General features: G+C 41.3%; 1 protein-coding gene across 4 annotated transcripts in view; it reads right to left on the bottom strand.

Moving 5' to 3' along the window:
• LOC117422328 (DENN domain-containing protein 1A-like) overlaps positions 1-25,785 on the bottom strand; it is a 366,743-nt gene that overhangs the window by 57,511 nt on the left and 283,447 nt on the right. For all 4 annotated transcript variants that reach the window (XM_058987167.1, XM_058987163.1, XM_058987165.1 and 1 more), the window contains 6 exons: positions 25,491-25,592; positions 22,897-22,984; positions 20,385-20,425; positions 18,413-18,484; positions 8,626-8,682; positions 1,078-1,209 (listed from right to left, as the gene is read on the bottom strand). In XM_058987167.1, coding sequence (XP_058843150.1) covers positions 1,078-1,209; positions 8,626-8,682; positions 18,413-18,484; positions 20,385-20,425; positions 22,897-22,984; positions 25,491-25,592 — 492 coding nt within the window. The remainder of the gene's footprint in view (positions 1-1,077; positions 1,210-8,625; positions 8,683-18,412; positions 18,485-20,384; positions 20,426-22,896; positions 22,985-25,490; positions 25,593-25,785) is intronic.

Here is a 25,785-nt window from a genome sequence, read left to right as displayed (position 1 = left end):
CAAGGTTAGCGCTTTTGGTTTCTCTCTAGCTGACAATAGTACTGAATTGCGTAGAGAAGTTTTGTGGAGTAATGGTCAAATACATCTCTCCTGAGGTAAAAGGCATGCAAGCAAGTGAAGTACTTCACTGCATTATCTAGCCATTGAATCTGCTGCCTTTGTAAATACATGCATGGTAAATAGCTGTGTGTCAAAATCAGCTCTGAGTGACGGTAAAATTAGGCAAAAGTTGAACCATTTTATTGTATTTTCAAGTCTAATTAGTTGTCCTGTTTTCCTTTCTGTTTAAGAAGTGAAGCACAGGCTGCCGCTGGCAGGGCTGCCAGCAGCCAGAGTACTCCCTGACAGCTGGTGAAATAAAGTTTTAACCTGTCAGCAAGTCTGGAGGAAACAGTCAGTAATCTTGGAGCAAATTATGTGATGCCGTCTCCCATCAGTGTATCTGTTTACCATTATGGAATGGAAATAAAGTCATCAAACAGGCCTTGGAAACAGAATCTACACAGCCGACAGCTTTCAAGATGTTTTCCAATTAAAGAAAAGGAAACGACTGACTCTCAGTTAGTGTGACATAAGTTACCATCATATAAATACAAATAAAATGCTGTTTTAATACTTGAGAATTACTCATAATTACCATGAATTACATTATTAACCTTATTAACCTTATGGATCATCTAAGCCAATCCATGCCCTCCGAAATCCAACAGGACTTTAGAATCTTGAAACTTACAAAACAGCACTCAAAATAAACTTAAAAACACATTTTAAAACAGTCTTCAGTTCTGGGTTTACAATAGCAGTAATATTCTCCTCATCAGCCATTACCTGCAGATAACTGACCTTTCATTTAGTGGCCTCCCTTTTGGCGCAGGACCCCTCATCACAGCCAGTTCCTAGCAGGTATTGAGCACTATGTTGGACACTAGTGCTTGAGACTCACAGGGAGAACGGGGAGCGCACATGATAGTTTGTTAGCTACGACTACTTTAAGTTACGAGGGGCTTCAGTTATTTTTTTTTGCTGTAAAAGAAAATGCAATGAAAAGAGATGAAAGAAAAATAGAGCTCCACCCACCTGCCCAAAATGCACTGTGATTGGCCTGCGCTCCTCCCTCTGTTTTCCCTCCTTCCTCTCTGTCGACGGGGATGCGGTGACCCTCGGTTGCATTTCGTCCGTTGCCACAGAATATCCGTTCTCAGCGATATCCTGCATGGTAGGAAAAGGTGATTTGCTTGGCAAGGAAAACTCTTGATTGAGGGTGAGGGGTACGGAAGAGGTACTACGGGATAAGGCAGACTAAGCAGATAGATGTTAGGAACAGACAAACGGCAATAACAAACAAAAAAAAGAAACAAAAAATCCAGTCAGCACAGCAAACGAGAGAAAGAAGTTAGCACACGATTTACTAACAACATACAGTACTGTGCAAAAGTTTTAGGCAGGTGTGAAAAAATGCTGTAAAGTAAGAATGCTTTCAAAAATAGACATGTTAATAGTTTATATTTAACAATTAACAAAATGCAAATCTACATCAAATCAATATTTGGTGACCACCCTTTGCCTTCAAAACAGCATCAATTCTTCTAGGTACACTTGCACACAGTTTTTGAAGGAACTCGGCAGGTAGGTTGGCCCAAACATCTTGGAGAACTAACCACAGTTCTTCTGTGGATTTAGGCAGCCTCATTTGCTTCTCTCTCTTCATGTAATCCCAGACAGACTCGATGATGTTGAGATCAGGGCTCTGTGGGGGCCATACCATCACTTCCAGGACTCCTTGTTCTTCTTTACGCTGAAGATAGTTCTTAATGACTTTCGCTGTATGTTTGGGGTCGTTGTCATGCTGCAGAATAAATTTGGGGCCAATCAGATGCCTCCCTTATGGTATTGCATGATGGATAAGTATCTGTCTGTACTTCTCAGCATTGAGGAGACCATTAATTCTGACCAAATCCCCAACTCCAGTTGCAGAAATGCAGTCCCAAACTTGCAAGGAACCTCCACCATGCTTCACTGTTGCCTGCAGACACTCATTCGTGTACCGCTCTCCAGCCCTTCGGCAAACAAACTGCCTTCTGCTACAGCCAAATAGTTCAAATTTTGACTCATCAGTCCAGAGCACCTGCTGCCATTTTTCTGCACCCCAGTTCCTGTGTTTTCGTGCATAGTTGAGTCGCTTGGCCTTGTTTCCACGTCGGAGGTATGGCTTTTTGGCCGCAAGTCTTCCATGAAGGCCACTTCTGACCAGACTTCTCCGGACAGTAGATGGGTGTACAAGGGTCCCACTGTTTTCTGCCAATTCTGAGCTGATGGCACTGCTGGACATCTTCCGATTGCGAAGGGAAGTAAGCATGATGGGTCTTTCATCTGCTGCAGTAAGTTTCCTTGGCCGACCACTGCGTCTACAGTCCTCAACGTTGCCCGTTTCTTTGTGCTTCTTCAAAAGAACTTGGACAGCACATCTGGAAACCCCTGTCTGCCTTGAAATTTCTGCCTGGGAGAGACCTTGCTGATGCAGTATAACTACCTTGTGTCTTGTTGCTGTGCTCAGTCTTGCCATGGTGTATGACTTTTGACAGTAAACTGTCTTCAGCAACCTCACCTTGTTAGCTGAGTTTGGCTGTTCCTCATCCAGTTTTATTCCTCCTACACAGCTGTTTCTGTTTCAGTTAATGATTGTGTTTCAACCTACATATTGAATTGATGATCATTAGCACCTGTTTGGTATAATTGTTTAATTATACACCTGACTATATGCCTACAAAATCCCTGACTTTGTGCAAGTGTACCTAGAAGAATTGATGCTGTTTTGAAGACAAAGGGTGGTCACACCAAATATGGATTTGATTTAGATTTTCTTCTGTTCACTCACTTTGCATTTAGTTAATTGATAAATATAATCTATTAACATGTCTATTTTTGAAAGCATTCTTACTTTACAGCATTTTTTCACACCTGCCTAAAACTTTTGCACAGTACTGTATCATTGAACTCTAACAGCGTTCTGTTCGAGATAACACAAGACGTGTCTGTTTGAAGTTGCTAATGCAACCCCATTCCCACTTACAAACTGCTGCAGAAAGACAACACAAATGAAGACCTACTGTAAGATGAAATGTGGTCTCAGCCTACTGTTCTTCAACTATTTTAGTGAGGGTTCTTATGTTATTCAAATTTTCAGAGCATTGTTTAATCTAATGAATCTAAACTCTCTTCAAATATTCCAAAAAAACATGTCGTGCAGGTGTGGTTGTACCAAATAGCATTACAATGCTCCGGAACCCCCTGCAGTGTTCACAAGAAACACAGTACTGCACCTTTTCCCATTATAGCATAGCTAAAGTCTAAATAATAATCGACTACAAGGTTTCTTTATTTGGTGAAAACTTGGATTTATTTTTTCTTTGTAATTGTCATGAACTGTGTTGAGCACCTGTATAAAGTATCAACAAACAAAAAATATATATATTTGAGTGAAACTGAGCTCTTAGTTTGTGCAGATAAAAACACACGTGGAGTTCTTTCTCTCTTGTATTGTTATCTTCTTCCTGTCTGTTCTATTTCCTGTCTTTCTCACATACCAATCCTTCCCCAGGGCCCATGACGGCTCTCGGCGGCCCTGCGTTCCTGCACAATACCATCTTGGTATGGACAAGTGGTGTGAAAGCGGCAGTTCTAGACACCATCGTTGCCATCTGTCAGACATGTCTGATGGCAGCTCTTCATCCCAGTCCAGTCCTCTTTCCCACATTTCTTGGAAGAGACATTTTACACGAATAGTAAAAGGAGTTAAAAAGCCAGTTAGATCAAAAATTTGTGCTGCAGATTGCAGAACGCTTCTCTAGTGTTCCTTCGTCCCTACCCAAAATCGTCCGATTCCAGCCTCCACACTAAGCCTAACACCTTCAGCACTGTTCCATGAATTTTCAACTGTGTGGTCTGGTCAACTGCGTTCTCCTCCCATCGCGCTCTGGCATTGGTGGCAACCTGTTGGTCATGCTGCGCTTGTCTTTCAATGCTAAGGCCAAACATCGCAGCACCTGGTCATGATGCCAAGCAAACCGTCCTTGGCTAAGATCCACCTTCAGCCTGTCAAAATGTGTCTTAATGCAGCTGACGACGAACACAAATGTCACCACGAAGCCTTTCCTACCTATAGATTAAGGTTCTGTGGTGATGGAAGAACATCATATGTTGACCTGATGAGGAAACTGATCCTGTTCTGTTCCATTGTCCATTCGTCTCGCCAGCTGATCTCGGGCCAGTGCAGAAAATACAAGAGAAAACTATGTTTCCACAGAATACAGAATAACACAATTACAGTTCAGAAAATAAACAGATTGTAACTTAAAACGAGAATTTTTATGGATCGCCATCTGGAGCTAAGCAGCCTGTGGTTTGTACGGGACGTAACACCAACAGGCTGTAGTGCACAATATACGCGTAATTAAAAAAAAAAAAAAAAATCTACTACAGTGTAAATAAAATATTGCATAAATTAAGTAAAACACAGTAATTACCGAAAATGATATGCAACAAGTACTTATCTGCATTTCATTCTTTTCTTTTTATTACTTAATGCTCTGTTTTCGGCTCCCTCTCAGCACCCTCTCCCGTAGCCATTTCTACATCCTTTCCTCTACTTCTCCCTACCATGACTAACTTTAATATCCCTGTAATCCTCTCCTCTTGTTCCTGTCCTCTGGCTTCTCCCTACTGCTACAAATCTAACTCCTCTAACCTGACCTCCCCCCCACCAACTGCACTTTCCCTGGTGCCCTCTGGAATTGTTGTTTGGCTTCCAACAAAGCTGACTTTATCTCTGCCTTTGCCTCTCACCTCTCTCTTGACTTCCTTACTCTCACTGAAGCCTGGATCTCCCCTGATAACACTATCAATCTGGCCATCCTCCTCTCTCTTTGTTCTCTCCCCACTCTTCTTGCCGCTCTGGACGGGATGGGGGAACAGGACTTCTGTTCTCTCCCTCCCTGCTCTTTGCTGTCTCCCCTGCTCTCTCTGTTAGCACCTTTGAATTTCATGCTATTGAAATCACCTCTTCTCTACCAACCTCCTGGACACCTCACTTTCTTGATGAGCTTGACTTCCCTCACTTCCCTTCCTCATTCCTCCCACGCTACACAGCTGCTCCGCTCCCTCTACTGGCTCCCTATTGCTGCTCGTATAATTCAAAACTCTTGTACTCGCCTATTGCTGTCTTGACCTTTCTGCTCCAGACTATAATTTCTCCCTACACCCCCTCTCGCTCCCTCCACTCCTCCACCACCGGCAGATTAGCTGTACCATCCCCCCCGATCCCCTGCTTCCAGAGCCCGGTCCTTCTCCACTCTTGCCCCTCAGTGGTGTAACGACCTACCCACGGATATCAGGACTGCTCAGTCCCTGACCACCTTCCGGCGCCTCTTCAAGAAACACCTGTTCAGACAGCACCTGTAAACCTCACAGCTCTCAACTATACTGGAGTATATGGCACCCAACTGTACTAGTACTTGCACTGAACTGCTCCATACCTTGCCGAATTCAGTGACTGCTCTTAATTATAACTATTTCCTACATCTTGTACATGATTTTACTCTTATAGGTATCCATATTCACGGTTTTTGTAATTGCTCTTATTTGAAATAGTTTTTGTTCATCTATCATACTTACTACGTGCTCTTAAATGGACTTTACTCATTGTGGAATATTGATAGTTTAGTCCCCTGGGTTTTAGTTACGTTTTATTCCAGTTGAGTTAATGCAACATGATCCCTGGAATAGCTCCAATAGCTGAAGGGGTCATGGGTCATGGGGAACCACGTCCTGTTCAGATTCTAGTTCCAATCCAGGCTAGCTTGAGCACTCTCCAAAAGTGTTATCCAGTTCAGACAATAAACAAGCAACAGTTAATTACAGCAAGTGTATGCGTGCTGTTTCTCTTAGTCATTAACTAGTACATTGTTGAGGATATCACACTCATATAAGCAACTATTTCTACTATAGGTTCAACTGCTCTTAGTCGAACTCACTCTTAAATGTAATTATTTACTGTATTCCTTATTTTGCTCTTATTTGCTCTTATTTTCTGCTGATGTTACTGTACTTTATAACTGCTCTTATCTGTAATGTGATATTCTGTAAAGTGATATTTTGTAACAACTGTAATTCGCCATGGATAAGGGTATCTGCTAATAATAATAATAATAATAATAATAATAATAATAATAATAATAATAATGTTTTTGTATTTTATTAAAGGTACCACTATACAACTTACTGCTTTCTGATGTTTAACATGCACATGTACAGTATAGTAGAAAATACATGCATGTGCAGTATTGGTACCATTGGCAATTGTGTGTGTGCGTGCGTAAATACACATTTTAAAACTAAAAATCTATTTTTTTTTTTTTTTTTTTTTTTTTTTTTTAAATTTAGTCGTTGCCAATTAGTTTTTTTATTATTTTCTCCCCAATTTGAAATGCCCAATTATTTTTAGGCTCAGCTCACCGCTACCACCTCTGCGCTGACTCGGGAGGGGCAAAGAAGCTGTCCTCCGAAGCGTGTGCCGCCAGCCGCCCGCTTCTTTACACTCTGCAGACTCACCGTGCAGCCGCCTCAGAGCTACAGCGTCGGAGGACAATGCAGCTCTGGGCAGCTTACAGGCAAGCCCGCAGGCGCCCGGCCAGACTACAGGGGTCGCTGATGCGCGGTGAGCCGAGGACACCCTGGCTGACCTAACCCTCCCTCCCCCCGGACGATGCTCAGCCAATTGAGCGCTGCCCCCTGGGAGCTCCCGTCCACGGTCGGCTGTGGAATAGCCTGGACTCGAACCGGCGACGTCCAGGCTATAGAGCGCATCCTGCACTCTAGCGAGTGCTTTTACTGGATGCGCCACTCGGGAGCCCCAAAATCTATTTTATTTTAGTCAAAAGATTGCAGATGTGATATTTCTTCCGTTGCTGTTTTCTATTTTATTCCATTATTTTCCTTCCCCTTCCGTCCCTGCTTTCTTCTATATTTCACGTGTATTTCTTCCTATCTTTCTTTCATACTTTTTTCTCTCTCCTTCCTTCTTTCCTTTCTCTCTATCCTTCTTACTTGCATTTTGTGCTTTTTGATCTTTATACTATGGTAATATTAGCAGTTGACAGAAGACAAGAAACTCAAAAAAGTCTTCTTTTAACCCTTTGCGGTCCTATGTTGGACCAAGTCCGACATTACAATTCTCCCTTTCCTGTCCGACATCATCAAAAAGACATAAAACACAGGTCTCTAGTTGTTTTTTCTCCGGAAAAAGCCGAGAAAACCATTCAATGGACGAGTGAGACCGACAGGAGCCGAGAGAAAAAAAGAATGGGCGGGTAAGAGCAATAACACGGACTTAAACAAACAAGATAGCTGCTTCTGCGCTCAAAGAATATCACGGACATTTGCAGAGCCTTTTTAGATTTATAGTAATATAATAATGACTTGGATCACTTTAATGAGGAGTTTGGCGATAAAACGAGTGATCAGGAGATGATTTATCAGTATGTACGACTATGAAGAGGTATGTGAAAAATACAGCGAACAAGGGGTGGGGCGGGGCTGGAGATGCAGTACTGAGTGTCCTGTTGATATGCAGTACCTTTTAAACCTGTTTTACTGTGAAAAAAAAATACTTTTGAACAGCGCATCTAAAATAAACTGTGCGTGTGAAAATAAATTGGACCTGACGCGCCTGAGACGCGCTGAATAAATGGACCGCTAAGGGTTAAAGGGTGAGAAAGGTTCAAAGATACGCAGAATGAATTAATTACACATTCAGTGTTAAATGTGTCACACCCAGAACACTTTCTTATGTCTGATAGAGACACTGTTAGCAAAATATGGGAGCTGAACAAACCAAAATCTTAGTCTCATGTGTTATTACAATGATTAGACACATGTTACTGACTGAATAAACTAAAATCTTAGTCTCATGTGTTATTACAATGAGATTTATTATTTATTTTGTTAATCTATCATTTAAAATGTATGATATATTTATCCCTGTTTTGGATCTGTCTCATTTTATTTTTCTAAAACATAAATAAAATAAAATATTTTAAACACTAAATTTGTCAGTACTGTGTCCTGGATCCAAAGTAACTACCTAATGATATGGACTCACTCCTTCAAGCATGTAACTGACATCTACACCCAGCCTTAGACAAGCATAACAAAGAAGCATGCACTATCCAGTGTGCTATTCCTAATGCTGCTCTGTTCTTGGTACCAGGCTGCAGTGTGGAGCTTCACCTGAGGAATCAGAATGCTTCCTTTAGTTCTGCAGAGACACTGAGCAGCGTCTCATGCAACAAGCACACACACAGAGGCAGAGCTCAGCTCACCAGCACTCTTAGTGTAAGTATGAGAGAAGCCTGACAATGAATGAAACAAAACACATAAAGAGGAACGAAACAAAACACATAAAGAGAAACGGAACATGTCCACAATAAATGGACAGATGGTAATGCATTTTCAAGTGTGCTAAACAAGATGGCTGGAAGTGCCTATGTCTGGATTACATAATGCTTTTAAGATGAGGTTTTTAATGCACTTGTGCATGAAGGAACAAGAGCAAAGCATAAAGAGAAGTACCTTCTGTTTCAACCGATTTTTCACCTCCTTTATACCCATTCTGGCGTGGTCCTTGGCCTGCAAGAAAAATTGGACAGTGTTAGTCACACACTGATTTCACATTTCTGGTACTTCCATTTTTGACTGCTAGATTGTTGTCTATCAGGTATGAAAATGACTTGAAACTACAGTGAAACCTGCTTAATATCACTCTGGTTAACCCTCTGCTTACCGAAATGTCTCGAATGTGAGAATATAATGGGACTCAATGGGGACAAGCTCCTGATGAACATGATCAAACTCTGCTTAATACAACTGACATTTAACTATAATACAACGGGTTATACCCCACCTACTTTCACTTAGAGAAATAAAAGCATACCATTAGAAGGCATTACAAGAAAATAAGTAATGCTCATTTTGTTATTGCTGAACTCCTAATGAGGTCAGCTCTGTTTATTGTCTCCATTTTGCTCAGTACCTTTCAAGGGATATTAAAAGGGATAGACTGCACTTTCTATGAATATCTGAATAGTTTTGAATATAAGGTTCAGACAAATTATCAGAATAAAATAATTTAATGATATAAAACGTTATTATCATAACCCTGGTTCCCTGAAATAGAAATGTAACCATTACCGTATGGGTATTTAAAGACCCAAAACCTGAATAAGATATATCAAAGCTGCTCGTGGTCATGGCCCACCTCCGAGGGTACAAAAGCACTGTAAAACACAATTTTTCCTTCAAGTCTGCTGCAATCATCATGGACACAGGGACCTTGAAGGTTAGAGGTTACATTTCTATTTCAGGGAACCAGGGTTATGATATTAACCTAACATTCCCATTCAAGTACGAAATGTAACCATTACTGTATGGGTAAGTGTACCAAAGCCGTCGCAAGGACAATAATGCAGGACAATTGGAATGCTACAAGGCTAAGCCGAGAGGCTGCCTTGTGTGTTACCACAGTAACAAGTAGCTAGGGCTAAAAAACTAAGGGAGAAACTCACCTCTATGCCTGTGTTGTAAGGGTTCCAAAACCAGGGTTTTGAGGATCCACGACATTAAGTTTGTAAAATCTAGTAAAGGTATGGGGAGTAGCCCACCTCGTTGCACTGCATATGTCCTTGACAGATGCACCCTGGAATAAAGCCCACGAAGCTGCCATGCCCCTGGTGGAATAAGCAGTGAGCTTTTCTGGAGGGGGCAAGTTGGCCAGCTCATCGGCAGTCCTGACCGTGTCTGCTATCCATTTGGACTGCCTCTGCTTAGACAGGGCTTGACCATGGGACTTCGCCTAATAGCAGACACAAAATTGTTTGGACTCCCTGTCAACATAGTGCCTGTCAACATAGCGAGCCAGGGCCTGAGCTGGGCAGAGTGGATAAAGCTGCTGCTCTCTGTCAGACTGGAAAGGAGGTGGATGGAAAGCCTCCAATTCTACAGACTGGTTGACATGAAATGCTGAGACTATCTTCGGCAAAAAGGCAGGGATGGTATGGAGAGTAACCTTTGTCCTGGCCACTGTAAAAATTAAGCAGGCTTTTGCAATGGAGAATGCCTGCATCTGACTCACCCACTTTGCGAAGGTGATAGCAAGCAAGAAAGCCGCTTTGAGCTAAAAATATTTCAGCTGAACTGAATGCCTGGGCTCATGGAAGCTTCATGAGTGCATTAAGCACCACGTTTAACCCTTTGCTGTCCATTTATTCAGTGCATCTCAGGTGCGTCAGGTCCAATTTATTTTCACACGTGCAGTTTATTTTAGACACGCTGTTTAAAAGTATTTTTTTCATAGTAAAACAAGTTTAAAATGCACTGCATATCAACAGGACACTCAGTACTGCATCTCCAGCCCAGCTCACCCCTTGTTCGCTATATTTTTTACATAACAGTACATACCGATAAATCATCTCTTGATCACTCATTTTATCACCAAACTCCTCAATAATGCGATCCAAGTCGTTATTTTATTACTATAACATCTAAAAAAAGCTCTGCATATGTCTGTGATGTTCTTTGAGCGCTGGATGCGGAAGCAGCTATCTTGTTTGTTTATGTCCATGTTATCTATGTGGTGTCGGGTCTATCAGTATTCATGAGATACGCCCCCTTTTTTTTCCGGCTTTTCTTGGCTCCTATCGGTCTCACTCCGCCATTGAATGGTTTTCTTGGCTTTTTCCGGAGAAAAAACGACTAGAGACCTGTTTTTTGCGTCTTTTTGATGATGTCGGACACGGTCTGACATTGGACCGGAAAGGGTTAACCTCCAGCGAGGAACAATGTCCTTCATAGGCGGCTGAAGCCATCAAGCCCCTTTCAATATTTGCCCCGCCACGAAGTGAGCTCCTTGGGAGACAGAGTCAATTTTGACAGGGCAAGCCAAAATGGCTGCCAGATAGACCGCTTGGGCAGTCTCTATGGCTGGCCACTCAAGAGCTGCATCAGGGTTGAAAATCAGAGTGTCCTGGATGAATAAAAGGCTACTAGGATACACCACAGGGAATTATGCACAGATACAAATCAAAATTACGCAAAATTATCTCTGTACAAGTATTTACAAAGCAACAAAAGTATTGTGCAGTTGTATTAGGTTCTTCTCTCGTACTGGATATGAAAAGTAGCATAAGTCCGAAAGAGAACACCTCTGACCAGACAGGACAAGATTATACAGCAAGTTGCTGTGTTCAGCATCAGCTGTACTTGTTACTGCATTCATAAATGGGTAATTGTATGTAAAAATAATGTGATATCTGTATAATGTGAAATAATGTATAATGTGATATCTTGTAACAATTGTAAGTCGCCCTGGATAAGGGCGTCTGCTAAGAAATAAATAATAATAATAATAATAATAATAATAATAATAATAATAATAATAATAATAATAATAATAATAATAATAATTCATGTATCTGAAAGCTAATGTTTTCAAATTAGGAAGACGGTCAGCTGTCGATGACCAAAACAAATCAATGTCAATTTCCCCTAGCGGTAGAGCGCTCTGGATCGCATGGGGTGCCACCTTCATAGTGTACAAAGCAAAGCAAAGAACATATTTTACTCTCTCTTTTGCTTATATATTTGCAACATGGGACCTTTGTCGTGACATTTTCTGGCAAAATCGATCAATGTTCCCCTTATCCTCAGTGTGATCCAACATTTTTATCTATCCTTCGCTGTTAACGGCGATATTATTTAATATTACGCGTCTATGTGTGGTGATACGTTGTATGTGTAAATTCCGCAGGAGTGTAATTGCGTAATTCCCCGGGGTGTACTAGGAGCACCTTCTCCCGGTGCTTCCACAGCGGGAGCAGGGCAAGCAGTGGGAACGCATCCTTGAAAGGAGGTCTGCCGCACAGTATGTCACCCCAGGCAGATGTACTACCCGTAGTGAGAGGAGGTTCTCGTGTGCCCAGAGCTGAGGCCACCCTGGTGGTTGATGCAAGCCACCACTTTAATAGTTGTGTTGTCTGTACGGACAAGCACATGTTTCCCTCGAACCTCCTGCAAAAAATTCTGCAAGGCCAGGTAAACTGCCTGCAGCAATACAACATTGATGTGGAGACAATGCCAAGGAGGGTTCCACACATCCCTGCCATTCCACATAGCACCCCAGCCCAGGCTGGATGCGTCCGTGGTGACCACCTCCCTTCTGGTGACACTGCCCAGCACTACGCAGAGGCATATATGGGCAGGCTGTTTCTACCTTTAGACAGTAATGAGACACTGTTAATAGGCAGGCACGGTTCAACGCAGGCTGAAAAACCCTGGTGTTGAACCAGGCCTGCAGAGGGTGCACTCGCAGGAGGCTCAATGGAAGGGTCTGGGAAGCTGCTACAATCAAACCGAGAAGTCTCTGGAACGTCACTACCGTGAGCGCTCTGTTGAGCTGAAAGGGTTCCAAACAGGTGGCTCTTTGCATGATTCACCGTAAGGCCCAACCATTGAAGGTGGCCGGTGACATGTTCCGTGTGGGCTGTTCTCTGAAAAGAGAATTGCAGATACTTCTCGTGCACTGGTTTTAAGGGGATGTGGAAATAGGTGTCTTTGAGGTCCACCATGGTCAACCAGTCGTCTGGCCTGATTGAACATTTTGAACCTCTTTCGGCTCAGATAAAGGTTGACCTGTCTGAGGTCGAGGATCGGTCAGAGGTCACCATCTTGTTTGGGAACAAGGAAGTACCTGGAGTAGAACCCTTCCTTCAACTGGAGGGGAGTCTATCATGTGTATAGCCTGTTTTTGCAGCAGAGCTACTACCTCCTGAGATGTCACAGCGATGTCCTGTTGGTCCATGACTAATGTAGTCATGACCCAAAAGGGAGGGAGACCATGCTTGAACTACAGTGAGTATCCGGTCTGAACGGTAGTAAGCACCCAGATGTCCGTGCAGCACGGCAATAGTCCAGATGGCTCTCTGTGGCAGCAAATCCCTAGGGTTGCTGCTTAGCCTGTGGCTTTTGTCTCTGCGCAGGGCGGCAGAACCTATTAAAGCCTCCGTGGGTCTGTTCCGAACACCACCTCTGGCAGCGGACGCAGCCAGCTGTGCCGGTCTTTGAGGCTGGAGGGGCCTAGGGTGCCAGTATGCTGCTGGTTTATACACCGGAGGTAGTCGCCTGGGAAGCAGGCGAAACAGCTACTTCGTGGATTCGCACGCAGTGAGAGCGTTACTGCACCTCGTCCACTGCGGGACCAAACGTATGCCCTGGTGCAATCAGGGCGTCTAACAGCAGTGCTTTGTCGCTGGTTTATGCACCGGAGGTAGTCGCCTGGGAAGCAGGCGAAACAGCTACTTCGTGGATTCACACGCAGTGAGAGCGTTACTGCACCTCGTCCACTGCGGGACCAAACGTATGCCCTGGTGCAATCAGGGCGTCTAACAGCAGTGCTTTGTCACTGGTTTATACACCGGAGGTAGTCGCCTGGGAAGCAGGCGAAACAGCTACTTCGTGGATTCGCACGCAGTGAGAGCGTTACTGCACCTCGTCCACTGCGGGACCAAATGTATGCCCTGGTGCAATCAGGGCGTCTAACAGCAGTGCTTTGTCCCAGTCAGGCTCGTGTGCCTGGGAAAGCCCTTTTTATCAGCGGCAGAAGCTCTGCTGACAGGGAGAGCTTAACTGCAGGGGATGCGCTGTCAGACTCTACGTCCTCAGACGGGAACGCCAGCTCTTGTTCATCTGCCTCCTCAGAGGCAGCGATGGACAATATGTCTGCGCTCGTAGCTCCCTGGGGCCCCAAGAGGGGCAGGCGGCGCTGAACGTTTCCGCAGTAATTCCGCGAGAAGTTCCTTGGTGGGGAACAGCTGCCCACAGCTTTTCCATCTGCTTTGAGTCTGCTGATCGTTTGGAACAGTGACTCCTCTTCTTCCTCGGTGGAGGTGAAGAAGCAGAGGAAGATGAGGAAGACTCTGAAGATGGTTGCCTGCGTGGGCTACTTTCCCGGGTGCATCGTCCGGTCTCCCTTGGCACAGAGCCATGGAGTGAGGACGCAGCCACCTCTCTAACAGAGGGTGATGGGGAAAAGCGTTGTGCAGGAGCTCTGTAGAGCTGCGGGAGAGATGTTTCTCCAGCGTGCACTTAGAGAAATGTGCACAAAACTCACAGAAGCTGTGATTTACTAGTGCCTCCTTGGTGTGCTCTGGCCTCAGGCAGGAAGAGCATCTGCCGTGCTTGTCCTCAACAGGCAGACTGGCCTTGCATGTGTCGCAGGCATAAAACCCAGGCATGATGCAAGAAGCAAGCAATGCAGTGTGCAGTATACAGATATACAGGTGTACAGGCAAGCCAAGACCTGAACAAGACCGGTTTTGTACCGAACCGGAGGAGTGAACACCAGTCGGTAGCGCGCCACGTAGGACCGGGTAGAAACCGGGTCAGTATGGTGACTTTAGCACCACGTTGGTATGGTACAGGACCAGGTCGGTTCGGTAACGGGTCAGAACCGGGACGGCACTGGATTGGTACCGGGAAGGTAGGGTACGGTATTGGGATGGGAATGGAGTGGGTCAGTGACTTTGGTACCGTACAGTACGGGTCCACTGGGTCGCAGTTACTGAGGGTAGCAATATACAGAGATGCCCACCTGTACAATCCACTGGCAAAATCACTCAGTCCGTACCCACATGAGACTAAGGGAAGCCTGCTTGTTAGAATGTACTAACAGCCTTCGTAATGGTGATGCTAAAGCTGTCACCAAAACGGCATCAAGATACTGTGGGAGAGAATGCAAGCAACCACAACCGAAGCAAGTATCTTGGTCCAGCAGCTGCTCTCACTGCCGGAGCACTACGCTGCAGGCAGGCAGGCCTGCGCTTAGTCTGTAAAAATGGAAAAAAACAATAAAATACAGTACATTTACACCATAATATAAAATGTCTTGTAATTTTAGCCGAAGTCAAAACGAAAAATAAATAACTCCAGTTGGAGCTATTGCAGCCTGGGGGGAGAACACAAAGTCAGCCGAGTTATGTTGCTTGATCCCTGGGAAGGAGCGACTCAAGCCGCTGGCTTCACGCGAGGCACAAGGCCGCAGCGGGATGTAACGAACAACAGGCTGTAGTGCACAAATAAGAGTAATTAGTAAAACTAACACAGTGATTATTTGTAATATCACATAGAATTTGTGCAAAAACACAATAAATGCGAAATATATAGCAGAAAGAGTAGCAAGTACTTTTCTGAACCAGCTCTCCTGTCAGGTCAGTTCTTGGCGTTGAGATCTGTGAGCGCAGTGCTTTTGTGTCCTCGGGGACGGGTTAAGACTGCATCACAGGCTCTACGAGCAGCTTTAATATTTCTTTTTCAGGTTTGAAGAGGTAAATATCCAAATCGTACTTGAAAGGGATCTAGCAAGAAGCTTCTGAGAACAAGAATGTAACTGTCCTGCAACTCGATTTGAATTTCAGTGGCCCTATCCTTATAGTATAAAATAATTAGAGCCCCGTGAAATTATTTTTATTTTTTATCATATTTCATTTTATTTTTCACAAATGTAGTTTTATTTCATTTTTTCCACTAAAAATGTTGTTTTATTTTGTTTTATTACAGATACACATTAATAAAATAACTCAAATAGATGTATATAAATAAAAACAAAGTATACATCATGTTTTAACTATATACATATTTTTATCTGCTTTTTGTTTAACATTTTGACATACAGACCTAGCACAGAAACATAATTTAGTTACCATAATTTCTCATTAGCGTCAGTAACAGTAACGTACAGTCCCCCACTCTTTTTAATTAACTATTTAAGATAAAATAAAAAATATATATATTTATACTGCTCTACTATTGTGGGTTGTCATAATTGCACATACAGCAATCTCCTAGGGCTCCAGTATACAACACACTTGGAGTTTCTCAGTACTTAAACACTAAGCAAAGCAGATTCATTCATTCAAATTAATTCAAAACCAAAACAGCACTTGTTCCAGTGCAAAGTTTGCATCATTTGAAATAAAACAAAGAATTTGCATACTAATACAAAATACAAGCCATATTTTCCCCAAAAGGAATAAACAGCTAATGCTTAACGACGGTATCTTTCAACCCATTCCAGCCGACAGTTGCAAAATATGCACATCATTATTTTGTCACCGTCAGCTGCATACATTCCCTCATGTTTAAATTCTTTGCAGCATTTAATTGTTATGTGTGGTTTAGGCATTTTAGAAAGTCTCCTCTCCTCCATCACAATTTTAATTCCCGACTCACTCCAAATTACACATTTGTGCAAGTGCTAAACAGAGCTTCCGTTTCCCTTCAGACCACATCTATGGTAACGGCTGAGCCTTGCCAACTACAATTTGTATTTATTTAAAGTATTTTTTGTATAAACCTCCCAATTTAAAAATGTAACTCTCTGTTTGCTTTATAATGATTTTTCGTTTTATATGTTGCATTTCGTTTTAGTTCATGTTATTTTGTATTTGCAAAAAACAAGGGGCTCTACAAATAACTAGAACTGTGAGAACTGTGAAATTAACACTGCATACATTCGCAATCAGTAATCTTAACCACAGCTTTTGTTCATTTAGTTCTGTAGTTCTTTTAAGGCTAGCAGCACCATGACTAACATGTATTGTACGGGCCATTGTTTATTATGGTGCACATTATGGTTAAAGTAATACAGATCAAAGTTATTAATGAAGACATGTACTGGTCGTTCTTTGCAGCAATTTCAATGCTACACGTCTACTTCAAAAGACTGCATTAAGCCGGGTCCACACCTGAGCGATCAGTTGCGCAACCCAATTGCTCCCGAAATCGCGCAACTCAGTTGCGAGCAATTGCTGTGTCCACATCTGAGCAATTACTTGTGCCACAAGGTTCCCGCGTCTACAAGATTCATTTTTTTATAACTTTTTTTATAACATTTTTTTTACATTTTTATTCCATCTACAAGGTGAAGTAGTTTTTTATTTGGTTTTGACACGTTTTTTTTTTTTCTTCTCCCGTGTCTACAAGTTTAGAATCGTATTTATTTTATTTATTTTTTGACAACTGAGATGACACAGGTCGTAACGTGTCCGGTAATTAACGAGAAAGAGTTGGCTGTTATTTTTTCAACTGTTATTTTAAATGCCGTATTCCCTAAAGAAAAAAACAAAGCCACGTAAAATCTTATATATGTTTACCATAATCTTTCCCATAAAAACATGCACCATCTTCAAAGTGATGGTAATAAATATTAGGTAAGAATGAATTAATTACTTCATCACAAACGTAAACATTTCAAATACACTATTACCACACTTCCATAGCATATCGATTCATTGAATAGGTCTCAGAATAACCAATAGAAGAAACTTCAAGACAGACTCTTCTCTGAAAACAGTCATCCATAACTTCTAAATGCTCTGCAGGAATACCGTGGAGGATACAGAACTGGTTAAAACATAGAAAGCAGAGAGTACCACAAGGGTCTGTACGTGGACCCTTACTGCATGACTTGGACCAAGATACACATTGCAAATTGTTACATTGCAGAGGATACCAAACTTGAGGGAGTAGTGGACTCAGAATCCGCAGCCCAGCTAATTCAAAGGGAATTGGACCATTTTTGTAACTGGGCAAAATTTATTTTAATGTTAACAAATATAAAGTATTGCATATTGGGCGTAGAAAATCCATGCTATAAATATAAAATTAACTGGATGGAAACAGGAGGACTTTGAAAACCATCTCAGGGTTATAGTGAAGTCATCATTATCTCACCAATGTGGTGCGGCAATTAAAAAAGGAAAATCGAATGTTAGGCTGTATTGCAAAAAGCGTGGGCTACAGGTCTAGATAGGTTATGCTAAGATTATACAATGCCCTGGTTAGACTCCACCTAGAATACTGTGTACAGTTTTGGTCACCTCACTACAAAGAATACATCATTGCACTTGAGAAGGTACAGAGAAAGGCAGCTATGAGACACAAGCTATGAGGCCAGGTGAAAATAATTACATCTCTTCAGCTTTAAAAAAAAGAAGGGAAAGAGGGGACTTGACTGAAGTCTTTAAAATCATAAATGGTATAAAGTTAACCCAAGACACTACTTCAAATTTAGCACAGAGAGGGCATAAGTGGACGCTGAGTAAAAGTAAGTTTAGAACAGAAGACGGGAAGCACTTTTTTACACAGAGAGTTATAAATGCAAGGTTAAACTGTAAGATACTGACATTTTGTATACTTGTTTATTACAGTTTTACTAAAGAAAAAGGAGGAACATAGCATCACAAAATGTATTGTGAGGTGACATTTCTGGTTAAACCTCAAACCAGTTATACAGAAGACTTATACTTACAAATTTGTAGACTGTTTTCATGGCAGGGTTGGCTTTCGTTTTCACTGTATTTATAATGGCTCCGCTGCCTTTCTGTCAATAGATAAAATAAAAAGAAATCTTTTTTTTACATTAAGCAGTAAGCAGCTAACAGCTTATTTAGTCACATGTTCACCTTCCAATTCACAGGCCTTCCATGTGGAGCATGACATAATGACAAAAGATAAAAGACCACAGCAGGAAGAATTCGAATTCCATTCTTTTTTATTCAAGTTTATTTCTCGTCTCAGAGAAGCTAACTCAAGGACAGTCCTGTAAAGATGTATATATTGAGGTCATGGGTGATGGCGCTTAAACAGAAGGTTTTTAATGCAGGTTATTTTTCTTTCCCACGCCTTCCTTCATTGAAATCCACTTAAATCCATCAAAGATAAGTCTTGTGCAACAAGTTGTAAATGTTGTGATGCTCTTGTAATTGAAATATCCTGTCACCACTTCCATTTTTTATCAAATAAAATATAAAATATGACATTGTAATTATTTATGCATGTTTTTTTTTTTTTTACCATTAAATTAATTTCTAGGACCCTGTCTTCTTGACAGAGAAGGTTAGTTTGTAGTCATCAGTGTTCTTCTGTAAAACATTATGATAATTAATGTTGCATTTCAGCAATTTGAGGCAAAAACTAGCAGCGTTAGTTAAACATTCTGATAAAAAACAAAGAAACAAAAAAATACATGATTTTTCCAAGGGTTTCCAGTACTGGATTGTATTAAAATAATTTCCCTAAAATTTCCAATTGTTCAAGCAACTGTATGAACCCTAACTCTAGGATTTGTATCAAGATGGAGGCTGGCCTGGAACAGACGACCACGCAGACTGCAAGCATTTTAACCACCAAGCAAGACCGCCAAGCTCTGTACCGGCACTGCATACTCTTGCACTTGCATATTTACATCATTCTTGTATCAGTTAGCTTCCTGCGCACTCAACCTTCTCCTTGCTGAATGTCTGGTTTGTTTGTTTTCCCAAAATGACAGTCCTGTCTTAGCTAAGGAAGCAAACGTTTGAAACCAGATCACCAAGGCCTACATTCACTATTTATGTGTGCAAATAAAGACAGACAGACAGGTTATCCAGTTTCATCACAAATAGCAAGCGGTTCTTAAGACAAAAATGTCAGTTTAAATTATAGACTGATGGACAAACAAACTCCATACACCCCGGATTCTGATACACTCATTCTTGTGCTGCAGAACGTCCTTAGCAAGTTTCATCACAGACAAGTGGTTCTTCAGATCTGAGTAAAATCAAGGACTTTATAATACTTGTGTCTGGTTCCTCTGTATCCCTTTTATTAAATGAACATCACAATTCCTAGTTACTTACTCATTTGAACTTCTACCTGTGTGTGCTGTTTTCTTCTTGACTGCTCGGTTAATTAATCACAACAGCAGGTAAACAGACAAAAATAACACCACCATCACGTAACAGATTTGGGTGTGAATGCAACTCAAGATGTGCAAGTGTTTGTACCTAGTATACCTAATGGGCTACTTCTGCTGTTTCATCGATTGTGTTGATTAAGTAATCAGAACCAGCGGTGATGAATTTCACAACGAGCTCCATACCGCTGATAAAGTATGTTTTGGCAGAGACCTGAGGCTTAAACATTTGTTAATTTGGAACACATTGTCTTTTTACCCTAAATGCTTCCGGCAACCATACGAGCCACTTTCTGAACAGAATATTCAGAACACAATACAAAATAGGGGGATGACTGTTGGAGCTTATAAATGTCTTGGGTTAACACCACTGGGGCCAGACAAGGGCTCTGTTTGATTATTTAAAAGATCAGCAGCTGATGTTTAATAAATTGCATGCACTTGCCAGTGACAATACGGTGGCCTGTGGTCTGTGGTCTGTTTTGTTATTAGGAGATCATTATACACACCCACATTCTCAATACAACATGAAGGAAACCTGGCTTACCTTCACTGTGAAAAGCCACTGGTGGTAGGTTTTATCACTACCTGGAAGTTAAGACAAAGGGACGTTGTTTAGGATCAGGATCAAGGCATTGCAGCTCCACTCAACACAGCATAAGAGCTCATTGTGCGCACGAGAATAACTAAGTTATACAAGACATTATTTTTTATACTTTTGATGTAATGATGATAGACGCTGGGGTCTGAGTTTTTACGGTGTACCGTAATTATCCAAGTATAACGCGCACCCTTTTAGAAGTTTAGGTGCATTTATTTTTCTTTGTGTTATATAAAGGTTGCGGGCTACTTAGAAGGTATGTGGTAAATTTGGGTTATAACATTCAGCATAGTATACTATGGCTTTTTCATTGGAGTATATACAAAAGATGTGCATTATACAATAGATGCGTGTTATAGTCGCACCATTACAGAAGTTTGTACTACCCACTCTGCAGTCAGGAGGTATCTTGTATGATAGCAATCTGAATTTTGGAATGATGCAGCAAGACTTGCCATATGAAACACAATTAATCCAAGGTAGGACAATGACATTGGCAACCTCTACAATTTAATTTTCATAGTAACTGAGTAAGTCAAAATGTGCTGTAAATTTAGAGTTTATGATAAAGCACCCAGTATATATATATATATATATATATATATATATATATATATATATATATATATATATATATATATATATATATATTTATGTACCCAAACCAGCTTCTTCCAGCTGCATTCCTCCATTTGGCCCGGTGGCTGTTATATGATTTTGAATATTTCATAGTTCTGAGTTATTCCATATCAAGTGCTGCCATGGAGGTGGTCAAGCTGGCAGGGATTTGCTTTAAAGAATTGTGGCTGGAGTCTTTGAGAAATTGAGAAAAGTGTTTCCTCTCCAGCTCCCTTCTAAAGTTGTGGTTCAGGAGCTACTTCTCTCAAGCAGAGACTGACAGTTGTATTGGTTTGTGTGACGATGGCCACTGGGGAATTGTGATCACCATTGACATGACTCATTTTATACACATATATTTAATAAAATACATCATTATTAAAGTAAACAGTAGTTCAGGCTAATTTGGTTTAGCGTTCACTATAAAGCCAAGTGGCTGTAAGACCATTTTATGCTACTACTGTACTAGACAAAATGTTCATATTCAGGATGCCATCATTTAAAAGCCGTGAGGCAGTTCTCTCTGTTTCTAAATCTTATGCCATTATCAGAAGCCGTCCTTGAAACCCTATTTTGAGCAAGTGTGACCTATGGGGGGGGGGGGGGGGTCTTCATAGGATCAGAATATAAATGTAGTGAAAGGCATTTCTAATATGTAGAACCAACCTTGGAGGTCATTTATTCCCTGTATGTAACTTCTACATGATCATTAACACCCTACTCTTCTTACATAAGCTGGGGTGAGGCTCATGGTTCTAGCAATGTTCAGGGACACATTTCGCTCATTTCTTAATGTTGTGTGAGACTCTACTATTGCATGTGTATTTGTATGTATATGTATGTATGTATATTTATATATGCTGTACATCTATTAATGCATGCCAAGTTTAATGTATTAAATGGAGCACAGATGAGATGTTAGGGCATCCAGTCAGAAAAGGTTCAGATGTGATTCTGTGCAAGGCATAATAAGTAGGAGCTAGGTTTGTTAGCTGGCTTTTTGATGCAGATACTGCATAAGTTAAATGGGCCATTACCATTCACTATCATATGCAGGGAAGTGAGCCAGTGACATTTAATCCTTTCAGATAAGGGCAGGGCAGATCTTGATACGGTTTGCATGAACGCACGCTACTGTAGAAACAGCCTAGGGCACATTTCTATTACACTGTAAGTAAGATACAGAAAGGCTGTGGCTCATAATGATGGCTCATAATGACAGCTGTGTGCTGTCCTGCCACTAAAAATAGCTGTTTTCTAAATATTATTGTGAATCTTCATATTGGATTAATGAATTCTGGTGCAAAGACTGAAGGCTCAGTTTGCCTACAGAACAGAAGTGCAAGCTTCCCAACAGTACATTATCTGAAGGCCTGAAGGAGGGTGAAGGGACATGGCAGTCTCAAAGCTCATCTGATTGTTTGGGACTGCATTTGTGTGGAATTGAGTGGTGGTTTTGTGACTAAAAAATGTATGGAACACTACATTATACTAAAGTAAATTGAAGTGTTTTTACTGTAGAATTACTGTAGAATACTACAGAGTTTTTTTATGTGGGGACCTTCTGAGCAGCCTACACTGCCACTTACAAAATGACTAAACACTTGAAACTGAAATGGTGTAAAACTGTGTCTCTGACCAATACTGCAGACCCCTAATTAAGAGCAGGGAAGTATGGAAAGTGTGACTTGTCAGTGAAATGGAGATGTTGGTGTTGACCATGAGACCAGCTTGACCCCATAGTCCATGGTGCTGTGTACACCTGATGGCTGAACTGTAAGGACCCCTCTCACACTGCTTCAAGGACCTCCACCATGAAAGAGGGCACTCTCCTTCTTACCTGCATATTCTCCCACGTTGATTTCTTCCTCAAAGACATCACTGAAACCTTTTCCAGAGTTGAGAAGTTCCAAGCGGCCGTCAATAAACTTGGAAGAAAGGCAAAAGAAAGAGCTTCCCATTGATTGAAGGCATATTGGGGTCTAATTAACTGATTTGAACAGTGACAGATCTAAATATCGCCGTTGATTAAATCACTAAAAGTGTGAAAACCAACACCTCTAACCGTGTGTGTGAGTCTCTTCAGTGTATTTTTGTTTGTAAAAGTAAAATGTCAATCATTTTAATACTTAAACGGAAGCAGTATTTAGATACTGTGTAGATCCAATTTAATATAGACTATAATGCCTTAAACACTCCTGTTAAATCACTTCAATACTTACAGCCTGAACCTTTCACCACCACACACCATGCTCTGTGAAACTGTGTACGTTTGGATTTGAGGTTGAATTATGGCGGTCTTATTAAACAAGAACAAGAAGAAGAGTTTCTGTGCTAATATAGCAAGCTTTATGGGATCACATAACATACTGAGCATTTTGTATTTTTGGTTTTATCTTAACACATTTTTCCTGGAAATTGTTTGGAGTTTATTTTACAAATATTAAAATAGGGATAAAATCGGTAAAAATGTGTTAATTGAAACATTGGGAAAAATTGGGAAATAAAATTCTTAGTATACACACACTTTACATGTGGAATATGATACGTAGCAGTTCAATTCTGGTTTCTGATTAAGTTTAATGTCCCTGGCAAATTTTGCCTTGTATGATGAAGCAGAATCTGTGCAAGTCGAAGCCACATTTTCCCAAGTTAGCTGGTACTTTGCGAACGTTTGGACAATCGCTGTGTTGACAGAACTAATATCTGCAGAAGGTGTGAACGTGACATCAGCACAAAACAAGCCAGGTTTATTCACCTTGAAATCATAAAAAGAAAAGAAAATTGACAGAACTGTGGTCGGTGCAAGCCATCGGGAGACACGTAAAAAATCACACTGGACATTTCCATCAATGAGTTCCATAAGTTCACCAACTAAAGCATCATCATTTTCTGTCAAATATTTACAAGATAGACAGCGTTTAGCTGATGTGATGGACAGCACTGTCACCTGAAGTCACCACACCCCCCTGCAATAAACAGAGGCTGGACAGGAAATCACAGAGCTCTGACAAACTCATTAACAGTCATTCTGCGCTCTTTAATTAAAGCGTGTGTAAAAGCCGCAGAAATGGATTGCTTGTCTCTCAGTTCACTTTCTTGTTTTAGCTTAATGTGTCGCTTACTTTCAGTATGTTCTTTAATTCTGCCAGCACAAACATGTACCTCAATGCAGCAGTATTTGCAATGCTATGAATCCTCTACCTCATCTGGCTCACTTCAGCTACTTGGCTTTTTGTATACTTCGAAACATTCATTTTCTTTTGAATATTCATAAACTGATTTACGTTTTCTCCCCATTCCTCATCCACTCAAAATATAATATTTTTGTGTAAGCATTTCAATTTAGTTTTGATCAAGCTAGTTACTACGCCCAGCACTTGACACAATAATCGGACATTGATTGACCATTGGCCAACAGAATCAGGTGATGATGTGTTTGTGAAGCAACAGAGAACCAATCATGTGCGACGTTTGAATGTTCTTTGATCCTCTGACATCTAAACGTATCTGCTGTATCCTAGGTCAGTGTAGGGCTGCTTATTACAATGTCAGAATCAAAACAAAACAGCATTTTAATGCAAATATTGTGTATTTCCTAGAAAATAGTACCGGCTATAAATCGGTAAAAACCGAGGTTCAATTGAAAAAAAATCCTGTAATTGTTCAGTAAAATTTTGAATAAACCTGAAATGTGGAAAGCTAAACATACTGTAAGTCTCAATTCTATTGTAATCTGCAAAGCTATATCAGTAACATTCAATCATTTACGAGAATCTATTTTGATCTGGATAATCAGTCAAACACGCTTAACAAAATTCTTCTGTGCATTATGCAATCCCATCTCTGCATGATAACTTAAACAGAGTATTTCAGCAGGGAAGCTTGGTGGGTTTAGGATCATCATTTTGATTTTGGGATGAAAAGCAGAGAAAGCTTTAACTCTTCCAGTCCTGCCTTATCTTAGCACTGTTTAGAGCTCTGAAAGTACCGACGGGTGCTAGTCCTATTTACTGTACCAACATGTATGTACATTTTATTTGTCCTGGTCTCATGTATACTCAATAAAGGAGCTCCTTTCTTGAATCACAATGTTTAACTTCATTCTTTAGCTCGACAACAATAATGCAGGACTGAAAGGGTTAAAGTGACTGTGTGAGAAACATACATATTAACTGCAAACAGCTTGTCAATGTACTGTCCACTGTACAGTGCAGCCCACTTGCTGTTTGTTCTTTATCTGTAAAGCATCTGATTGGGTTTCTTGCAAAGAGAATAAACGGGGTGTCCTTCAATGCCGAGCTTCACCCGCCTCAGGGGACATTCAGGCTCCACAGGGGACAAACCATTCATAAAGAAACATTCCTGTGCTTACAGGTTAGCTTAGCGCCTGTATTCTGCGCAGTGGGGGGCGTGCTTGCCCGTCATTCTTACCTGTTTGAATAACTGGAGCTGAATGGCATTCTGCAGAAACTGCCGCATGGCGCTTGACCGATGAGACACAAAGGCTTCTTCACTGAACGTTATTGGTTCCTCCTTAAAAAGGAAATAAAGAATGAGTTATTTATCATACTATGAAAACCTTCCTTTTCTACACTCTCCTCAATATAGGGTTGGCACAAGGACAGCTGGAGTGAACTTGGCCCAGCCTCCACAAGACGCCTGAAGGAATCTAGCAGGGTTTGGGCCCATTCCTCCAGGAGTACAGCCTGTAGTTGTGTCATTAAGG

Source organism: Acipenser ruthenus, chromosome 15 (assembly GCF_902713425.1).
Source record: "Acipenser ruthenus chromosome 15, fAciRut3.2 maternal haplotype, whole genome shotgun sequence".
NCBI classification, from domain to species: Eukaryota; Metazoa; Chordata; class Actinopteri; order Acipenseriformes; family Acipenseridae; genus Acipenser; species Acipenser ruthenus.
This window is presented reverse-complemented; position numbering and strand designations above follow the sequence as displayed.